Source organism: Octopus sinensis, linkage group LG9 (assembly GCF_006345805.1).
Source record: "Octopus sinensis linkage group LG9, ASM634580v1, whole genome shotgun sequence".
Classification (NCBI taxonomy): domain Eukaryota; kingdom Metazoa; phylum Mollusca; class Cephalopoda; order Octopoda; family Octopodidae; genus Octopus; species Octopus sinensis.
The window spans coordinates 32,202,921-32,220,237 of NC_043005.1; the positions used below are offsets into that span (position 1 = coordinate 32,202,921).

Consider the following 17,317-nt stretch of genomic DNA (forward strand, 5'->3'; position numbering starts at 1 on the left):
AACATAATAATAATGATAATAATAATAATAATAATAATAATAATAATAATAATAATAAAATGCCCTGATGCAGTACCAGACTGTGGCTCTCATGGCTTCTGATCTGAACTGATTGAAAGTGTTATCATGTACATTGTTTTGTCTTGGTATAAAAGATGGACTACTGCAAATATTCTGCTCAATACCACAGATTTGCTTGTCAGTTGTTTGACCTTAACCAGTTGACTATGTCTCTTAGTGCTGATGATATGTGCATCTCTGATCATGAGCAGAAGTAGTGGGGGAGCATCATAGCCATGTGTTGAAAGGAATTCTTAGAGGTTCGGATAATTCACCTTTGGAATCATGGTGGTTCATTCAACATCCTTAAACAATCCTTATTCAGGGACCTTTTGAGCAGGATGGGCTACTCAACCAGAAGAAAATTCTAACTGGGCCCCACCTGCAAGGTCATGTGCTGTTTATCTTGATATGAGATCACCATGTCGTGCACATATTGTTGTGATGCATGTGCCTGGTGTACCTTTATCAGACAGGTAGTCATGATGGGTATACTGGGCTTAATATATTCTACCCCAGTGTCACTTTGATGGCATGCAATGCTCTCTCACTCAATAATAATAATAACCTTAAAGCTTGAACATACAAAAGTCATAAGGTGAAATAGATAGCAGTAGTTCTGGAAGGAGAATAGATCATAAAGTAAGGGAAAGATGTGTCAGATGTAGCAGTAATAGAGGGAGATGTGTGAGTAGATAAGGATGTGTATAGTGAGAATGTATGATTGTGGATATGAGAGAGTGTTGAGAATGATAGCAAGTATGTGAAGGGATAAGATGGAGTATAGAAGAGGGGAGAGCTATCTGGAGGCACAGAAAGGTGCTTGGTCAGAATACTGTTGAAAAAAAATGTGAAGATAATAAGGAATGGGAGGAGGAATACTCTAATATTTGATATTCTTACATTCTATTTAACTCTGTTTTACTTTTAATCTATATAATCACCAAACTTATATACCTAATTGATTCTTCAATATTATTTCTTCTGTTAATAATTAATATATGACTTAGAATGTCATTGACATCCCTTCAAACACTCCATGAAGTAATAACAAGAAATTCTGTAAAATCCACATTTCTTGTTTTAATGTTTCTTTCTCTTTTCGACTTGTCAGTGCTTTCCCACTTCAAGTATTGACTAAACACTAATGAATCTTTTCTTTTATCTTGACTCTTATACATATTTTAAACACTAACTTGTTTCTTTCCACTCATGGTTTGTCATCAACAATTACTTCTTTATTTATTTTCTTCACCTACTTAACAAGAATTTATAACTAAAATCTTTATCCATTTTAATCATTCAGCGTAACAGTTTCAGAAAAAGCAGGTGAACCAATTTAACATTGCTACCTGTTTTACTAAAACCTCTTCCGTGTCTATAGATACCAAGGGAGATAAATCTGTTGAGTTCCCTTGAACTATAGCGCTGAATGGAGGCTCAATGATTTCCGCTATGAAAGAAAATGGAAAAAAATTTAATCACGTTAATAGTATTTATCAAAAAAACATAGTTAATGAAAATAAAATAAAATTAAAAATGAAAAATCTCTTTAAAATATAATGTTTTATATTATGTAATATTTTGAGTCATTGACTCCGTAATAACTTCCGTCTGTGAGTTGTTCAGACCGCCTGGGAAAGATGGCTTCTCGTCGTGTTGCTAAGACTATAGTGGATTGGGCAGCTTTTGCTGAGAGGGTGCCACCGGCCGAGAGAGATATATTCAGGGCATTTAAAGCAAAATCTACTAATTTTCTTACCAAGTAAGTATTATTAGCTACAAGTTAACTTCTCCTTTAATAATTGGTTTTTATGTCCTGATATAACCGTCACCTTCACTGTTACTTTTCAATATATTTTATATTAACAATCTTTGTTCATTTTATTCACCCTATCGCTATACTATTATTATTATTATGTATTTTTTATATATCCACTGACGTATACTGGTGATAGGCATGCCCTACGCTAAGGTGACCTCTTCGTTTACTTAAACACCGTGACCTCGATACTTTCCAACCAAGGGCACTGCACCTTATCAGGAAAACGACAGCTGAGTTTCGATGTACAGAAGTCAGGGTTCATGAGCTCATCTCGCTTCTACTGTACCCGCATCTCACATATTTCATTGTCTTCTGTGACCTTTAAATCAGCTCTTACATTGTAAAAGTGCACATACTACAGAAATAGCTGTAACCTCGCGCTGTCAAGAGAAATGGGTCGAATTGTTTAACTGTTCAATATAAAATTACGACCATTATTTTCGTACTGCGTAGCCTGGACCCTTAATGAAAATGACATTGAAGAAAAAAGTGTCCAAAATTGTTTTAAATGTTGTTTTTATTGAACCAAATACTCATAATTTTCCTAAGTCATTGTGATGTTTCTGTGGTTAGTCCCAGATCAACACTGATCGAGCAGACGAGATCAGTCAAAACATTCCAGCTGTAACCATTTCTTAGACACTGTACTTCACTTCTCAATGTGCCCTTGATTCTTTTCCTCCCTCCCGCCGACGTTGGATGATCATAACTTTCAGAAAAATGGATATTTTTTAATGAAGTTTTTTTACGAATATATGTTATATCATGTACATTCTGAATATACAAAAGTTTTTGGGGAAAGTGTTTTAGGTGGGGAATTTCGGATAATTCACCGGCGTCCACTTCAATTCGTCTTAACTTTCAAGAAAATAGATATTTGTGAATACCTCGGACTATGTAGATTCCGAGAATATAGGAATTTTTTTTGGGAAACAATTGGTTAATATAAAGATTCGCACCCGGGAACAAAAGCAAAAATAAACCAGCCTGGAGAGTGTTAACAAGTGTGTGGAAAACGAATATGAATATATATATACCGGTACTATTTAAGAGTGGTTCCGGTGCGCGCACTCGTGCATCCGCGCTAGCTAGTCGTGACTAGTCGATCCTTACTTCGTGGAAAAAAATTATTTATTTTGTATTTTATTTACTTTGCTAGGTAGTCGTTTAGGATCGACTAGTCACGACTAGCTAGCGCGAGTGCGCGCACCGGAACCACTCTTCTTAAATAGTACCCATTACAAGCAATTATCTTGTACACAACCCATACCAAATTGGTGGACTTGGGCACATCGTAGAAATAGATGAATCTATGATGTGCAAACGAAAATACAACAGAGGTAGAATGCCACAGGAGAGGTGGGTTTTTGGAGGATGGGATAGAGAAGACAAGAAAGGGTTTCTAGTCTTCGTACCTGACCGTTCCTCTGAAACTCTTTTACCCCTTATCAAAAAATTCATAAAATCAGGTACCACTATATATTCCGATTGTTGGGGTGCGTATAATGGAATTAATGAAATGGATGTGACACCAAAATACACCCATTTCAAGGTGACCCATTTGGAAAATTTTGTTGATCCCAAAACAAATGCACACACAAATTCTGTGGAATGTTATTGGAAGAATGCAAAAAGTTGTTTCAAGACTATGATGCCGGTACACACGAATATGGTGGAATCATACCTGGATGAATTTCTTTGGAGAGAAGAATACGGAAAAAGTGGGAAGGAATGTTTTGAAAACATTCTGAAGCACCTTTCAGAATGGTTCACATTACGACTACTTACTACTAGCTAGCGTGGATGTGCACCGGGATCACTGTTCGCTAGTAGTATCCGAATATAAAAACTAAAAGGGCCATATTTTGGATTGAGAATATGAATCAAAAAATGTTCGTTAGTTTCTGTGAGCACTGCGTAAATTTCCAAGAAGAAAATCGAGATCAATGTCGAAAAAGCCGTTTCAGTTATAGTTCTCACACAAGAACAAGCACGCAGTTGACAAAATAACAAGTGGTCACGGAAACTAACGAATTGAACAGGCGAATGGAAACAAAATATTTTTTCATTCGTCTGCTCAATTGGAAAGATGTCCAACAAAAATTTGCGCAAACATACATACATGTATGTCTTGATTGATAATTATTTCTTTCTTCATGTCAAGAAGTTATAAATAGATATATTGCAAGTTATTATTGCAGATCTGTGTTTCTCCAAAGTCTTTCAATGTTTTGTGTGTGTATTTCCTCTGGGTGCTATCTTCAAAATTGTTGCAGTGAGGCTTTTTTTACATCGTTGGGTAAATAAATGAATAGTGCTGGTGTGGTGCTTTTATAGTAAACAAAATTACAATTTTCACAAATATTGAAATTATCCATTCTCGAGTGTTTTCAGATGTAAATAAATGGTCAGTATAAAGATCCTCACCTGGGGTGGAGGATTAAACAGCCTGGGGAGGGGTGTTAACAAGTGTGTGGTAAACGAATATGAAAAAAAATGCGTGCTGATGACCCATGGCGTGGGGAGGGGACTTCCAGAAAATGAACAAGATCCGATTTTTCTGTCATAAATTCGGGTAAAATGGATATATATTGATTTTTTTCCCTGTAATCCCACGTTTTTGGTTATGGGGGATCCGATTCTGGAAAAGAAATTTCCAAAAATTGCATTTTCAAAGTTTCATTATGTTATCGCAGTTTTGTGAAATTTTGTAAATGCAATTTTTGAAAAAAATTTTTTTAGAATCAGATCCTCCGTAACCAAAAACATGGGATTCCCTAAAAAAAAAAAAGAATCTAATATATCCATTTTACCCGAAGTTATGACGGAAAAATCGGATCTTGTGAACCAATTTTACTGTTGCACTCTTTTGTACTCAGATTACATTGCACACCCAATGCACCAGAGCATGTTCCATGTGGCCTAGTTAAACCTCTAACCAAAGGTTTTCCAGCACTGACCTCATCTTATTTCATTCAGATAGACTTTCATTTTTAAAGTTGTAGGTTATGATTTGAGTGGGATTTCTAGCAAGTCAAGTAACCACCTAGAATCCTTTCTTGGTTTGTTACTGCTTGTGGTTCATTTCCACAAACATTCTAGCTATTTTCCATACATAGACGGTGATGATGAGAGGATATTCTTTTTTAACTCCAGCTATTTCCTAAATAAACCCTATCCTTAAAGATTAATTTAGGAGCTAAACTTTATGGCAAATACTTTCTATCGATAGTAACATCATGGCAAATACTTTCTATCGATAGTAACATCAATAACACAAGTTATAAAGTATCAGCTACATTTAAATGCCACTCTGTGTGATAATAAATAAATTTTTGTTTTACACATATGGCACGGGCATGTGGAATGTGTAGGACAATGAAATGGTTGAAGATTCATTCCATTGGGCAAGTATTTACTGCTATAGCTTTAAACTGACCAAAAGCTTATGAGTGGATTTCGTAGGGTATGTGTGTATATGTATATATATATGTTTATGTATGTTATCGCCACAGATGGAGGAAGCAGGTTAAGGACGGGGTTGACACTTTTGTGAGAGCACGTATTGGCATGAAGAACTTAAGGGTGCTGCTCGAAAGTGTACTGCTGGTGTAGTGAATGGGGAAAGCTTGGTTTGCAATGTTTGCAGTCATGTATGCTTGTCAAGAGCAGGGCTCATTAGCCACCAGTGGATCTGCAAATACAAAATATAAGTTTGTCCTGAAGGTCAGCAGTGGTCTTCAATCACGAGTGGATCGCCATCATCATGTATGTATGAATATATATGTATGAATATGTATGTTTGTATATATATATATGTGTATGTATGTATATATATATATATATATACATAGGCATAGGAATGGTTGTGTGGTAAGTAGCTTGCTTATGAACCACATGGTTCCGGGTTCAGTCCTACTGCGTGGCACCTTGGGCAAGTGTCTTCTACTATAGCTTCGGGCCGACCAAAGCCTTGTGAGTGGATTTGGTAGACGGAAACTGAAAGAAGCCCATTGTATATATGTATATATGTGTGTCTATATGTTTGTGTGTCTTTGTTTGCCCCCCAACATCGCTTGACAACTGATGCTGGTGTGTTTATGTCCCCGTAACTTAGCGGTTCGGCAAAAGAAACCGATAGAATAAGTACTAGGCTTACAAAGTATAAGTCCTTGGGTCGATTTGCTCGACTAAAGGTGGTGCTCCAAGTAAAAGTGAAACAAGTAAAAGAGAGTAAAGAGTATATGTATGTAAGCATGTATATATATGTACATGTGTGTATATATATATATATACACACACACACACACATATATATATATGTATGTATATATACATACATATATAGGTGCATGGCTCAGTGGTTAGAGCGTCGAGCTTACGATCGTGAGGTTGTGAGCTCGAATCCTGGACCGGGCTGCATGTTGTATTCTTGAGCAAGACACTTTATTTCACTTTGCTCCAGTTCACTCAGCTGTAGAAATGAGTTGCGATGTTACAGGTGCCAAGCTGTATCGGCCTTTGCCTTTCCCTTGGATAACACTGGTGGCATGGAGAGGGGAGGCCAGTATGCATGGGTGACTGCTGGTCTTCCATAAACAACCTAGCCCGGACTTGTACCTGGGAGGGTAACTTTCTAGGTGCAATCCCATGGTCTGTGTTGTGACCGAAGGGGGTCTCAGATATGTATATATGTATTTGTATATGTATGTATATATGTATGGAGGGTGTTTATTGGACACCCTGCGGGATGAAAAACAAAACCCGTCAAAGGGCGGAGGAACTCTTGAGAGTCAATGGCCATCCAATAAATGTCTTAGGGCTGTATCATGTGCGGGGACATAGAAATAATTGGACTGAATACCCGATCGCGCGGTTAAACCATTGGGAGTGAAGGACTCCTAGCCTTTGTTAGGGCATCCTTCTAGGCGAAGGTAACTCAGGTAACTGGGATAACTCCGACATAAAACCTGTGGCTCAGTGGTTACCGATGATGTTGACTTGTTCTTCTTTTCGGATTATGGCTGCTGTTGCTTAGTGAGTGAGATTGACTCAGTGCACAGCCTTCCCTCACTTTAAAAAAAAAGTTTCGTGCAATGGTCATACTCGATAACGAGGGGGCAGCCACTATGTATGCATGTATGTATGTATATATATGTGTATGTATGTATGTGTGTTTACACATGTACATTTATTTCTGCTCATCTACATTTGTGTATGCTGGTTGTAAGCAGTGACCTTGCTGTTTATGTGAACAGGTCGTTTGAGTACAATTTTCTGTGTAATAATGTATGAGCTATTGTTTGATAGATTGGGAGATTATTATCTCTCTTAGAAACTGCTGAGGTTGGTATCAGGAAAGGCATCTAGATGCAAGCATAGTAAAGTAAGCGTTGATAGCCTCTTATTTTATATATGCCTACAATAAAAATCCATTGTTTTCTGCAACTATTGTTTAGGGTGCACCAGTATCCTGAAGCCCTGCCAGCCATTGACTTTGCACAGTATAAGAAGCTGTTACCCAATCCAGCTATAGTGGATGCTTTTGAAAAGAATGTGAGTATTTTAAATAATTTTTCATTCTTACAAACCATTGTTAGCTCAGTTCAGCAACTGTTTCTTAACCTATAAACCTTTCTTCATAATTTTTACTGTTGCTTTTTAAGATTGGCTAATGTTACTTCCCTCAACTTCCAACCCATACTGATTGAGCTAACTATCTTCCCTTATAATTTATTCCCATTATTATCTGTCAATTGTCTCTACTTAGGGTCCTCAACTGAGCCACTTAGCTATTCATACAACCAGCTGACAAATTTGGCTTTTCTATATTTGACTTGTCGTGGCTGATTCCACTCAATTCTGATGTTGTCTACAGTAGTCATTGACCTACATGTTGTACTAGATGGGCTTAAATTACGATTCTGGGCAGTGTCATAAGTGTGGAATTGGTAAGTGATGTTATTGTTTGCAGTGTTGAGTTAAATTCTACCAACATGAAAAACTACTTGAATTGACCAGTGTCTTCTCCAGGGAAATATTTATCTCTCCTCTTGATACTATAAAAACTGTATGTAAAATAAGATTAATCTTTTACTACCTCTCTGTTCCTGTTATAATAATATGTCTGTCTTTGTTTTTTTCCATCCACCACACACTTCTTTATTTCTATTCTCTGTTAAGTCCTTAATATTTATCAAGTAAATTTCTATATGGTTGAGTAATCTGTCAGAAATAACAGGCAAATTTCCTCTTAAACTATACCTTACTATCTTAAAAAGAGGATACATTCTGTAATGTATTCCTTCATAACAATATCTACAAAAAGACAGATAAGGTAGCCATGGTTGGAATACTTTTCGATATCCAAAGCTGATCTGGATTTATACAACAACAACAATAATATTTACAGTAAAAGAAGTGTCTAGTTGTGTCAACCTCTACAGAATGTTCAAGCTAAATTTCAGTAACAGCTTGATGTATTTGTGAACAGTCAAAGGCATTGGAGAGTCTAAAGATTAAAGTTGTAGGTGAGAAAAAGTTAGCTGACATGGAGGAATGGAAGCCATTTGAACATTGGAAAAGTGTTACCTGTATCATGATATAGGGTATCAAAATACTGACTGCTGCTCAATACTCTGTGCACACTGTAGAGGCTGTAAGATGTGACATGGACAGCTACAACAGAAACTATGAAGCTGTGGTCAGCAAGAAGGAAATGCAGCAGGTGTTCTCGCTATGTCTGCACACTGGAATTCATCAAATAACTGCAGCACAAGGTGATGGAAGATCCGAGCAAGAGAATCTGAGCTTTGGTGAGAGAGATGGGTGTTGGAGATGTCATCATGAAGCTGGCTCTGAATGAAGAACTTTGGTGCCACTCATACGAGACACACGAGGGAAAAATTCTGACATCCAAGAACTGCTTGGCAAAAGGAAAAGAAACTCCTAATCAAACTGGGGTTGATCTGGTTCTTCTCAATGGAAAGAACTCCTACCAAGACTAGCTGCATTGAGAACAACAGGTGGCTTGCCTATGATATATCATGAACACCAAGTTCCCCCAAACTGTGATGGCTTTTGGGTGTGTTGCATGTGAGGATGACATCATTCTGCTCCACATCTTTAAATAGGGCATTAGGCTCGATTCAGATAGCTATGTGAAACTGTTGGAAGACCATATGTGTGGCAGCAGGATTTGGCTCCTTGTCACACTTTTGGAAAGTGTCAGAAGTGGTTGTTGGAGAATTTCTGTGACTTTACCAGCTCCAATTTCTGGCCTCCTAATTCCCTCCATTGTAATCTCATGGATTACTATTTGTGGAGTATAGTTGAGAAAGACACTAACAGCTCTGCGTACAACACGATGGCTGAGCTGGTGGTCAAAATCAAGGAGGTGTTTGAAGATCTTCTTAGGGTCAGAATGAGAAATGCATGCACCAGGTTCTGGAGCTGTCTTGAGGCTGTGGTGAAAGCTGAATGTGGCTACTTTGAGTAAATTGTTAACTCTCAGCTATAATATTGTTGATATTTAATCATTTTTTAAAAATACTTTTATTTTTGGATGGGATATTATTTTCATTTCCTTTTATGCAAACTGTCAAATTTAACCCAAACAACTTGTAGTGACTAGGGTTAGATATGAAATGACAGCCACATGTTTGGTCACCTGATGATTTCACTAAAGTTTCATTTCCTGGGTATTCATGGTCAACCTACTTTAGCTTGTATCCTTTAACCCTAGTACTATTCAACAGGAGTTATGTTCTTTCAGTTGTAATTTTACTTAGTCTGTTTTTTTTCTTTTTGTTTTGTTCCAGTACAAGGCACTATCTGTACCCTACCCAACAGATAAAGACAAGGTGCTTGATGCAGTGACAAAAGAGGAAGCCACGGTTGTAAGTATTCTTATATTTTTTCTCTGATTAATCTTGATGTTGTTAATGACATGTGGGTGTGGGTGGGAAGGAGGGCGGGCGTACCGCGAACTAGCAAGTTAAGACGAGAGCATCTTCTGGATACGTATTTTTTCGGCGGTGGTATTAAAAATCAAGTAAGGGAATCCGAGTGCGTGCGCTAGTTTACATAAGGTGGTGGTGGTGGAGGAGGAAGTCTTGGCGAAGCTAGTGGTAATCGAAAGAGAGACAGAGACAGGCAGAGTGAGGCCGAGAGAGAGAGACAGATTGAGCGGGAGAGAGAGTAGGGGTAGTGGTCAGAACATGAGGGAGAAAAATATTCTTTTGGGATTTGTGTAGCAAAATTTAATGAGATGGCAAATGTTGATAATAGTAAAACAGAATTGAAAAATCTGAGAGTTTTCGGTCAGCCAATCTGAGACAAAATTAGAGAAATAAGTGACTGTGTGATAAACTTGATCGATGAATGAATGAATATGTTGCGGTTAACGAAATGCGTGAACTAAGGTTATCTTAATTCAACAACAAGGAAGATGAAACTATTGAAACTATATTTACATGATGACATAGTACTGAAATGGACAGAATAATGAAAAGAACTAATAAGGGGTTTATGATCTGCACAGAAATAGAAGAGTAGATGAACGAGGTTGAAAAGACAAAACTTCTTAACTGAGCATCTTCTGAGATTCGTATTCTTCGACTGAATTCTGCTTGTCGTTCCATTACTTAGTCTGTCAGTAATGCTTTCATGTGATTAGAGAAAAATAGGGAGAGAGAAGTGTCCATGATGTGAGGTAGAGGATATGTAATTGTAATGCTTTCACATGATTGGTTGAGGGGAAGGAGAGAATATAGAAAAAGAAGAGTGAGATTGAAAGAGGGAAAAAGATGGAGTGAGAAGAATCCACGACACGAGGTAGGGGGAATGTAATATTTATTGATGGTTAAAAAAGTTAGTTAAAGGCAGTGATGATATAGAGGAGGAGAGTTAAAGATATAATTTTAGCTGAGAGGTGATGTTCTGGTGGTGAGGTTAAAGAAAGGCACAGAGAGAGAAATGATGATGGTGTTGGTGGTTGTGATTGGATAGTGAAAAGTGTATTTTTTAAAAATTGAACTAAGTTTTTTATATCACCTATCTCTTAACTCATGCGCATAAGGGCAATTCTGTGAAATATTCATGCTTATTTATGTGGCAGATATATGCAATTTAACTAAAGATTGTATCATGTACAGGATATTTTTTTTTTGCTTATGGCTAAAATGGAAATATTTATGAGTACTGTGTATTAAGTCTATAAAATTGTGCATAAAGTATCTAAAGTGCATTAAGTAATCATTGTATTCCAATTTCTTGGACTTTTCAGTGAGTAGCAGATGAGTGACTATCTTTCAATACAGTCACAACACAGGTTATTCTTTTAGGTTTTTTTTGGATAAAGTTTTTAGAAATAACGCAATACATTTACCATTAATTCTGTGAAATATTCATTAATCCAACAAAAGGTATTTTAATTCCTGAAGAGATATATACAGAACAAAGTATATTTTGCCAGACAAGTAATTATGGATTAGATATTTTGTGTGTGTGTTTATATATAATGGCTTTATTTCAGTGAAAAATCAGTGCTTTTTGAATGTCGTAGAGTTGTTGTCATTAGTGATCTAGGGTGATTTGGTATCCCATTGGGAACTTGTTACCATTAATATTGCTGTCGTTCATAGATTGTAGTCTGATGGAAATTATAAGTTTTTATTGGGTTGTTCCTGTTAGCTATGAATAGACAAAGCAGGGAGGTAGCACATCCCATGTTTTAGCTTACTTTCACAACCCAGTATATTTAAATACAACAAATGTATTCATTTAGAATGGACTTTTATTTCTATTTTGTTGACAGTCTTTTTCTTTTAATCCTCTTTTCAGAATGAATCCATCAAAGACCAAGTTGCTGAGTTCCAGAGAATGGCCGCTGATGCCCAGCTGATGGTAAGTTATCAACATAATTATATTATTTGTTTACATTGACATAGTCTAACCCATGATGGTAATATTTGTTTCAATTTCTACACCATTTGAGTGGTGGACTTAATCCATTGCCTTTTGGATGCTGTTAGTTTGTTTTCAGCCTGAAGATATCTAGATCTTTTTTCCTCTTACTTCTGTTCCCCATTAAGATCTCCACCTAACATGTTCACAAGCTCCGTATTACATCTGTTCCTGGGCCAGATCCTCCTCTACAGTCCACAGTCAGATTTTGATAAGTCTGCTTCACTGCCTACCACTGGTCTCTTGTGAACATATGTAACTTGTAGTTGAACATTTTACAGTGACAGTATCCAACAAGATACTCAGCCCTTGATGCTTTTCACAACTACTTCATTTGTGATGCAGTTACACTAAGAAATTCTTAGAGGCTTAAAGCAACATCTTTTGAAGACTTCTGCACTCTAAGAAATTCTGCTCATCTTTTTTACATGTTTTGCAAGCATAGGTTGCCATTGGCATTACAATGGCTGTAGATAGATAGCGTTTGATGCCTAAACCCTACAAACTTCAGGTACTGGAAGATAGCTGTAGATTTACCATGTCTTTTTTTTTTTTACATCAAATTCAAGTTGCCATTGTTTGTAATGTCACTGCTCAGTGAAGGCATCTCCAGAGTCTGACCTTTCAGTCAAACTAGTTTCTGCTATGTCTTTTGTCTTTTCATTATTGATTTAGAAGATCAACCTTTGATCTACTATTGTTGCTAAAACAAGTGGTCATGTCTTGTATGGACTGTAGATGTGATATTCAAGAATCCTAGATCATTCAGGAAGTCAAGGTCTGTGAATTTTCAGTCCCCATTTGTTGTCTGTGTTGGATCTCCATAGACCTTCTCATGGTGAAATTCACCATTATCAGGAACAAAAATGCTTAGCGATATTTCGTCTGTCTTTACATACTGAGTTCATATTCCTCTGAGGTCAACTTTGCCTTTCATCCTTACGGGGGGCGATAAATTAAGTACCAGTTGTGTACTGGGGTCGATCTAATTGACTGGCCCCTTCTCCCTAAATTTTGGGCCTTGTACTTAGAGTAGAAAAGATATCAAGCTGGCTACTTGATACTGTGCCATGATCTTTCATAGAGATTCCCTGTGTATGTTCTTGACAACCTTCTTGAGGATTTGTTTACTGCATGACCTTCTGCTCCTGAATCGTACATGTGCCTCCCGTAAATGTTCATCAACTCCTTCTTCAGGCAGGTAAGAAACACAGTGTGGGACATTTTATCAGAGCCAGATAACTGGACTATACTGTGCCATTTGTTGCAATCATATACAGCTCCTTTCTTGGGCAATGTTACTACCATTCTATTCATTCAGGTCTCAGTGACTGCCTCTAATGCAAAGGTATGACAATTCTTTTGTGGTGACATTCTCTCCATGCTGAATTGGGTCCATAGTTACCTTGTGCAGCTCTGCTTTCTTGTTCTTCAGGAAATGAATGACTTTGGTGACCTCTCTGTTGATATATCTTTATCTATCATTTGCAGGGGATTTGTCTAAGGAGTCTCTTGGTTGAAGAGGTAAACCAGGTTCAGCTGAGAAGGCTTTTTATTTTTAAACTTTCTAGGTCTGGAAAAAAGAGCAGTGTCACAGCTTTGTCCCCCACCCTCCTGGACCGGTGAGGTTGAGATTGTTAATGTTCCTCTTGAACCTTAGTAAGTCAACACCAGCTGGAAGGACATGAACAGAGGGGAAATCCAGAGAGACTGGGTGTTGGGTGGCTAGACAGAGCAAGGATGATGAAAGTGTCGGAAATGTCTGGATGGAGGTGTTGTGAGCCCACCCAGCTGCAAGGAGCAAAGGCTATTATAGTAGTGGTAAAAAAGACAGAGAGGAGATAGCAGACTTGTGGGCCAGAAGCTGGAGTTTGTGAGTGACTTAATGCCACTGGCTGGAGAGGATATTCAAAATATTAATGAACACTTAATGTTAGATAATCCTTTTCTATCTCCTTTGGAGATTTCTCTCAAATATATAATAATTTTTTTCAAACATTATTTATCCAGATTATTTTAATAAGGAAATATAGATGTTAACTCATTGACTAAGCAGGTTCTGATTCATTATGAAATATCTAAGATTACTGAGGGACTTGAAACTTGGCATTTTTGGAGTCATTACAGCCTGGTAATATTGACATAATTATTAAATGTTATATTTCAAAATACAATTATCAAATATTATATTTCATCTGTTTTCCTTGCTGGCATGGGTTGGCTGGTTTGACAGGAGCTAGCAAGCTAGAAGACTGCATCAAGCTCTACTGTCTGTTTTGGATAGTTTTTGCATGGCACCAGCAACAGAGAGGTTGCCAAATAATGTAAAGACAAGACTCCTCAGTTGAGTGGAGAATAGTATTGAAAGTGATGGTTTTGTGCCAGTTAGAAAGAGGTTAAAGTATAAATAGAAGGACAGAAATAGGTGCCTGCCTGTAAAAGTGCTACAGGGTTACCTCAGGAGGTGGGAGAAGATGTAGATGTGATGGATGGAGTACACTCAAGTGACAGGAGGTGTATATAAGTAAAATAGAACCAAGGATTGGATAGGGTGAATGGGTGGATTAGTTCAGAAGATTGTGAGAGAGTGGGAGGTGGAGGTGAGGGAATATAGTGAGTGGATACAAATAAAAGGAGTGGATGTTAGGATGATATGTTGTGGGGAAGAAATTCAACAGGGATACATTCTGAGCAAGTGGGCTCACAAGGATTCAAAGGGACAGTGGGAGGTAGTGAGGAGGGGAATACAGTGAATGGTGAAATCAGGTTGGCTAGGGTGTTAGAAAGATGGATTGTGAGTTTGCCAGGGACAGATTAAGTACAGGAGCATGGACATAAATGACATGCCTTCATGGCTTCAATTTTACATAGCTGGATGCCTTGCCTCAAGCACTGCAAAATACCAATCATTTTGGCCCTTTGTCATTCTATGAGGCTCAACACCTGAAGATCATTTTTCACCAATTTACCCCACATCTTCCTCAGTCTCTCTCTTCCACAGGTTCCTTCCATATTTAAGATCGGCATTTCTTCCATTGTAGCTATCTTCATCCATTTGCATCACATTATCATACCAATGTAGTCTTCTCTCTTGCACACTACATGGGGTGCTTCTTATACCCAATTTTTCTCTTAAACATACTTAAACTCTGTTGTACATGCATACTGACATTGCACATCCAGTTTCATTTCTTTCAAACCTTTGTATGTTCTCTGCAGTCACATCTCGTGTTTCACTATCAGGCAGCATAGCTATTTGTACACAAGCATTGTTGAATCTGCCTCGGTAGAGGTGCTTTGTTACCAACAAAGATAATAGCTCTTTGGACTTTGCCCAGCTGGTTCTAATTCTAGCAATGATACTTTCAGAGCATCCTCCACTATACTAATTTGGTCATCTAGGTAATGGAAGCTATCTACTATCTCTAAGGGTCCCTCTGGGCATTAGAGGTAATCTATTTCCAGTGTGTTCTTAGTGTTTATTGGTCCACATTTTCCACACACAAAGAGTATTTTTCTGTTAACCTTCCTGTGATTCCACTGCACCTCTTTTGCATCTATAGCTTGTACTGAGTACACCATATGGAATTTCTACCTACATCCTTTCTATGTATCAAACAGGGCTTGCAGGGATTAGTAATTTGTCTACTGTTGTGCTTACTAGTACTTTGGTCTTTGCTAAATTAACTCTAAGGCCCTTTGATTCTGGGCCTTGCTTCTGTACCTGAAATTTCTTCTCTAATTCTACTATAGCTTCAGCTATAAGAACAAAGTCATCAGTATAGAGAAGCTTCCATGGGCAACCGATTTTAAATTCTTCTATCATAACCTAAAGGATTATGATAAACAAGAGAGGGCTGGGAACTGAGCCTTGGTAAACTCCTACCTGTGCACTGAATTTGTTGCTATATTCGTTACTGACTTTCACATTACAGACAACATCTCTGCACATGGTTTTGGACAGCTTTCACCAGTGACTCATCTACCCATAGCTTCCACAGTGACCACCAGAAGAGAGAGAGAGCGATGGACCTTGTCAAAGGTTTTCTCCATATTGGCAAATCCAAGTACAGCAGTTTATATTTGATTAAGCACTTCTCCTGCTGTTGCCTTACTTGGAAGATAGCAATTGTAGTGCCTCTTCCTGGCACAAAATCAAACTGCATCTCATCTAGTTTAGCTCTCTTCTTAATTAGTTGAGCTATGATCCTTTCTGAAACATATGATGTGCTTTACAGTTAGTTTAAGGAAATAGAAAATTAATTAAAACTTATTTGTGTGTGTGTGTGTGTGTATATATATATATGAAAATCTCACACTTTCCGCTGTTCAACTACCACCATGGCTCAGTCAAAGTTATTTATCAATTGAAATTAGTTTCATTCCTTTTCATTTCAGTTCAGTTACATATCTATTCGTATATCTCTATCTACATCTGTAGACTCACCTTTGTACCTATCTATCTTGAGTACATCTTTCCTGGGGATTATGCAAGCTGATTTATTCAGAATTTTGTTATGGTAATCTTCAATATAATTCATTGTCAATGTCTAAGCAGGTCTCTATGCTTGAATTGAAACAATTGTGGTTTGTGTTACTCTTGTAGTTGTTTGGCCTCCTTCTGGAAATCCACAAGTAGGTACACTAAATAACATTACAATAGAACTATACTATATATTTAGCAAAGTTTGAATTTATGGAATTACTAAGCTTATAAATTCTTTCATATTATTAGCATTTCAATTACTTGCTGATTAAAAAGAAGCAATATTCTTCTTTTGCTTTCTCCCTTATTGCATTTATTTTTCTAGTTTTGGTGAGTCTTATTCATTCCAATTGTACAACAAAAATGCAGATGGTTTATTGAAGTAATTGTTAATTAGAGGGGTATTTCTGCCAATTCAAGATCACTTACTTGTGAAATATACTTTGGAAATCAATGAGCTTGTGATAATTTCTTTCTCCCTGTAACTGTTATTACACCATTTGAAATATTGTTTACCTTTCACTAAATACAAAACCTTAAATTTTAAGTTGACAGGAAAGGGCTTGTTGTGCAGTTCCTCTTTCTTTGAAGATTTGTAATATGAAGTACTTTCAATCAGGAATTGAAACCCTGTCACATAATTTTGTGCTTTCCTCAATGTTACATTGGAGTTCATCTTATAACCATTTGTTTTTTTTTTCTTCTTGTATTTCAGTTGGACAAAATCGACACAGTTCCTAAACCTGAAGCAATGACTCATGAAATGTTTGCAGATTACTTCCCAGAGTCTGCTGTTAACCCAGATAAGCCAACTCTGTATCCACATACCAAGCCATACCAACCAGAGAACATCAAAGATTTCCTTAAATAATTACTTCTTAGTAGATATATTTGAATTTTTGGATGATGAATGTAATGATAGTTTTCTAGTTCTGTATGACACAATCTAAATAAAGTTATTGGTTGGCAACATAATCTTC

General features: G+C 37.2%; 1 protein-coding gene across 1 annotated transcript; it reads left to right on the forward strand.

Moving 5' to 3' along the window:
* Positions 1-1,662: 1,662 nt before the first annotated feature.
* On the forward strand, positions 1,663-17,317 carry LOC115215661 (ATP synthase subunit d, mitochondrial). Its single transcript, XM_029784919.2, has 5 exons — positions 1,663-1,825; positions 7,345-7,441; positions 9,706-9,783; positions 11,729-11,791; positions 17,053-17,317. The coding sequence occupies exons 1-5, from the start codon at positions 1,704-1,706 to the stop codon at positions 17,206-17,208; spliced, it is 516 nt and encodes a 171-aa protein (XP_029640779.1). The 5' UTR covers positions 1,663-1,703; the 3' UTR covers positions 17,209-17,317.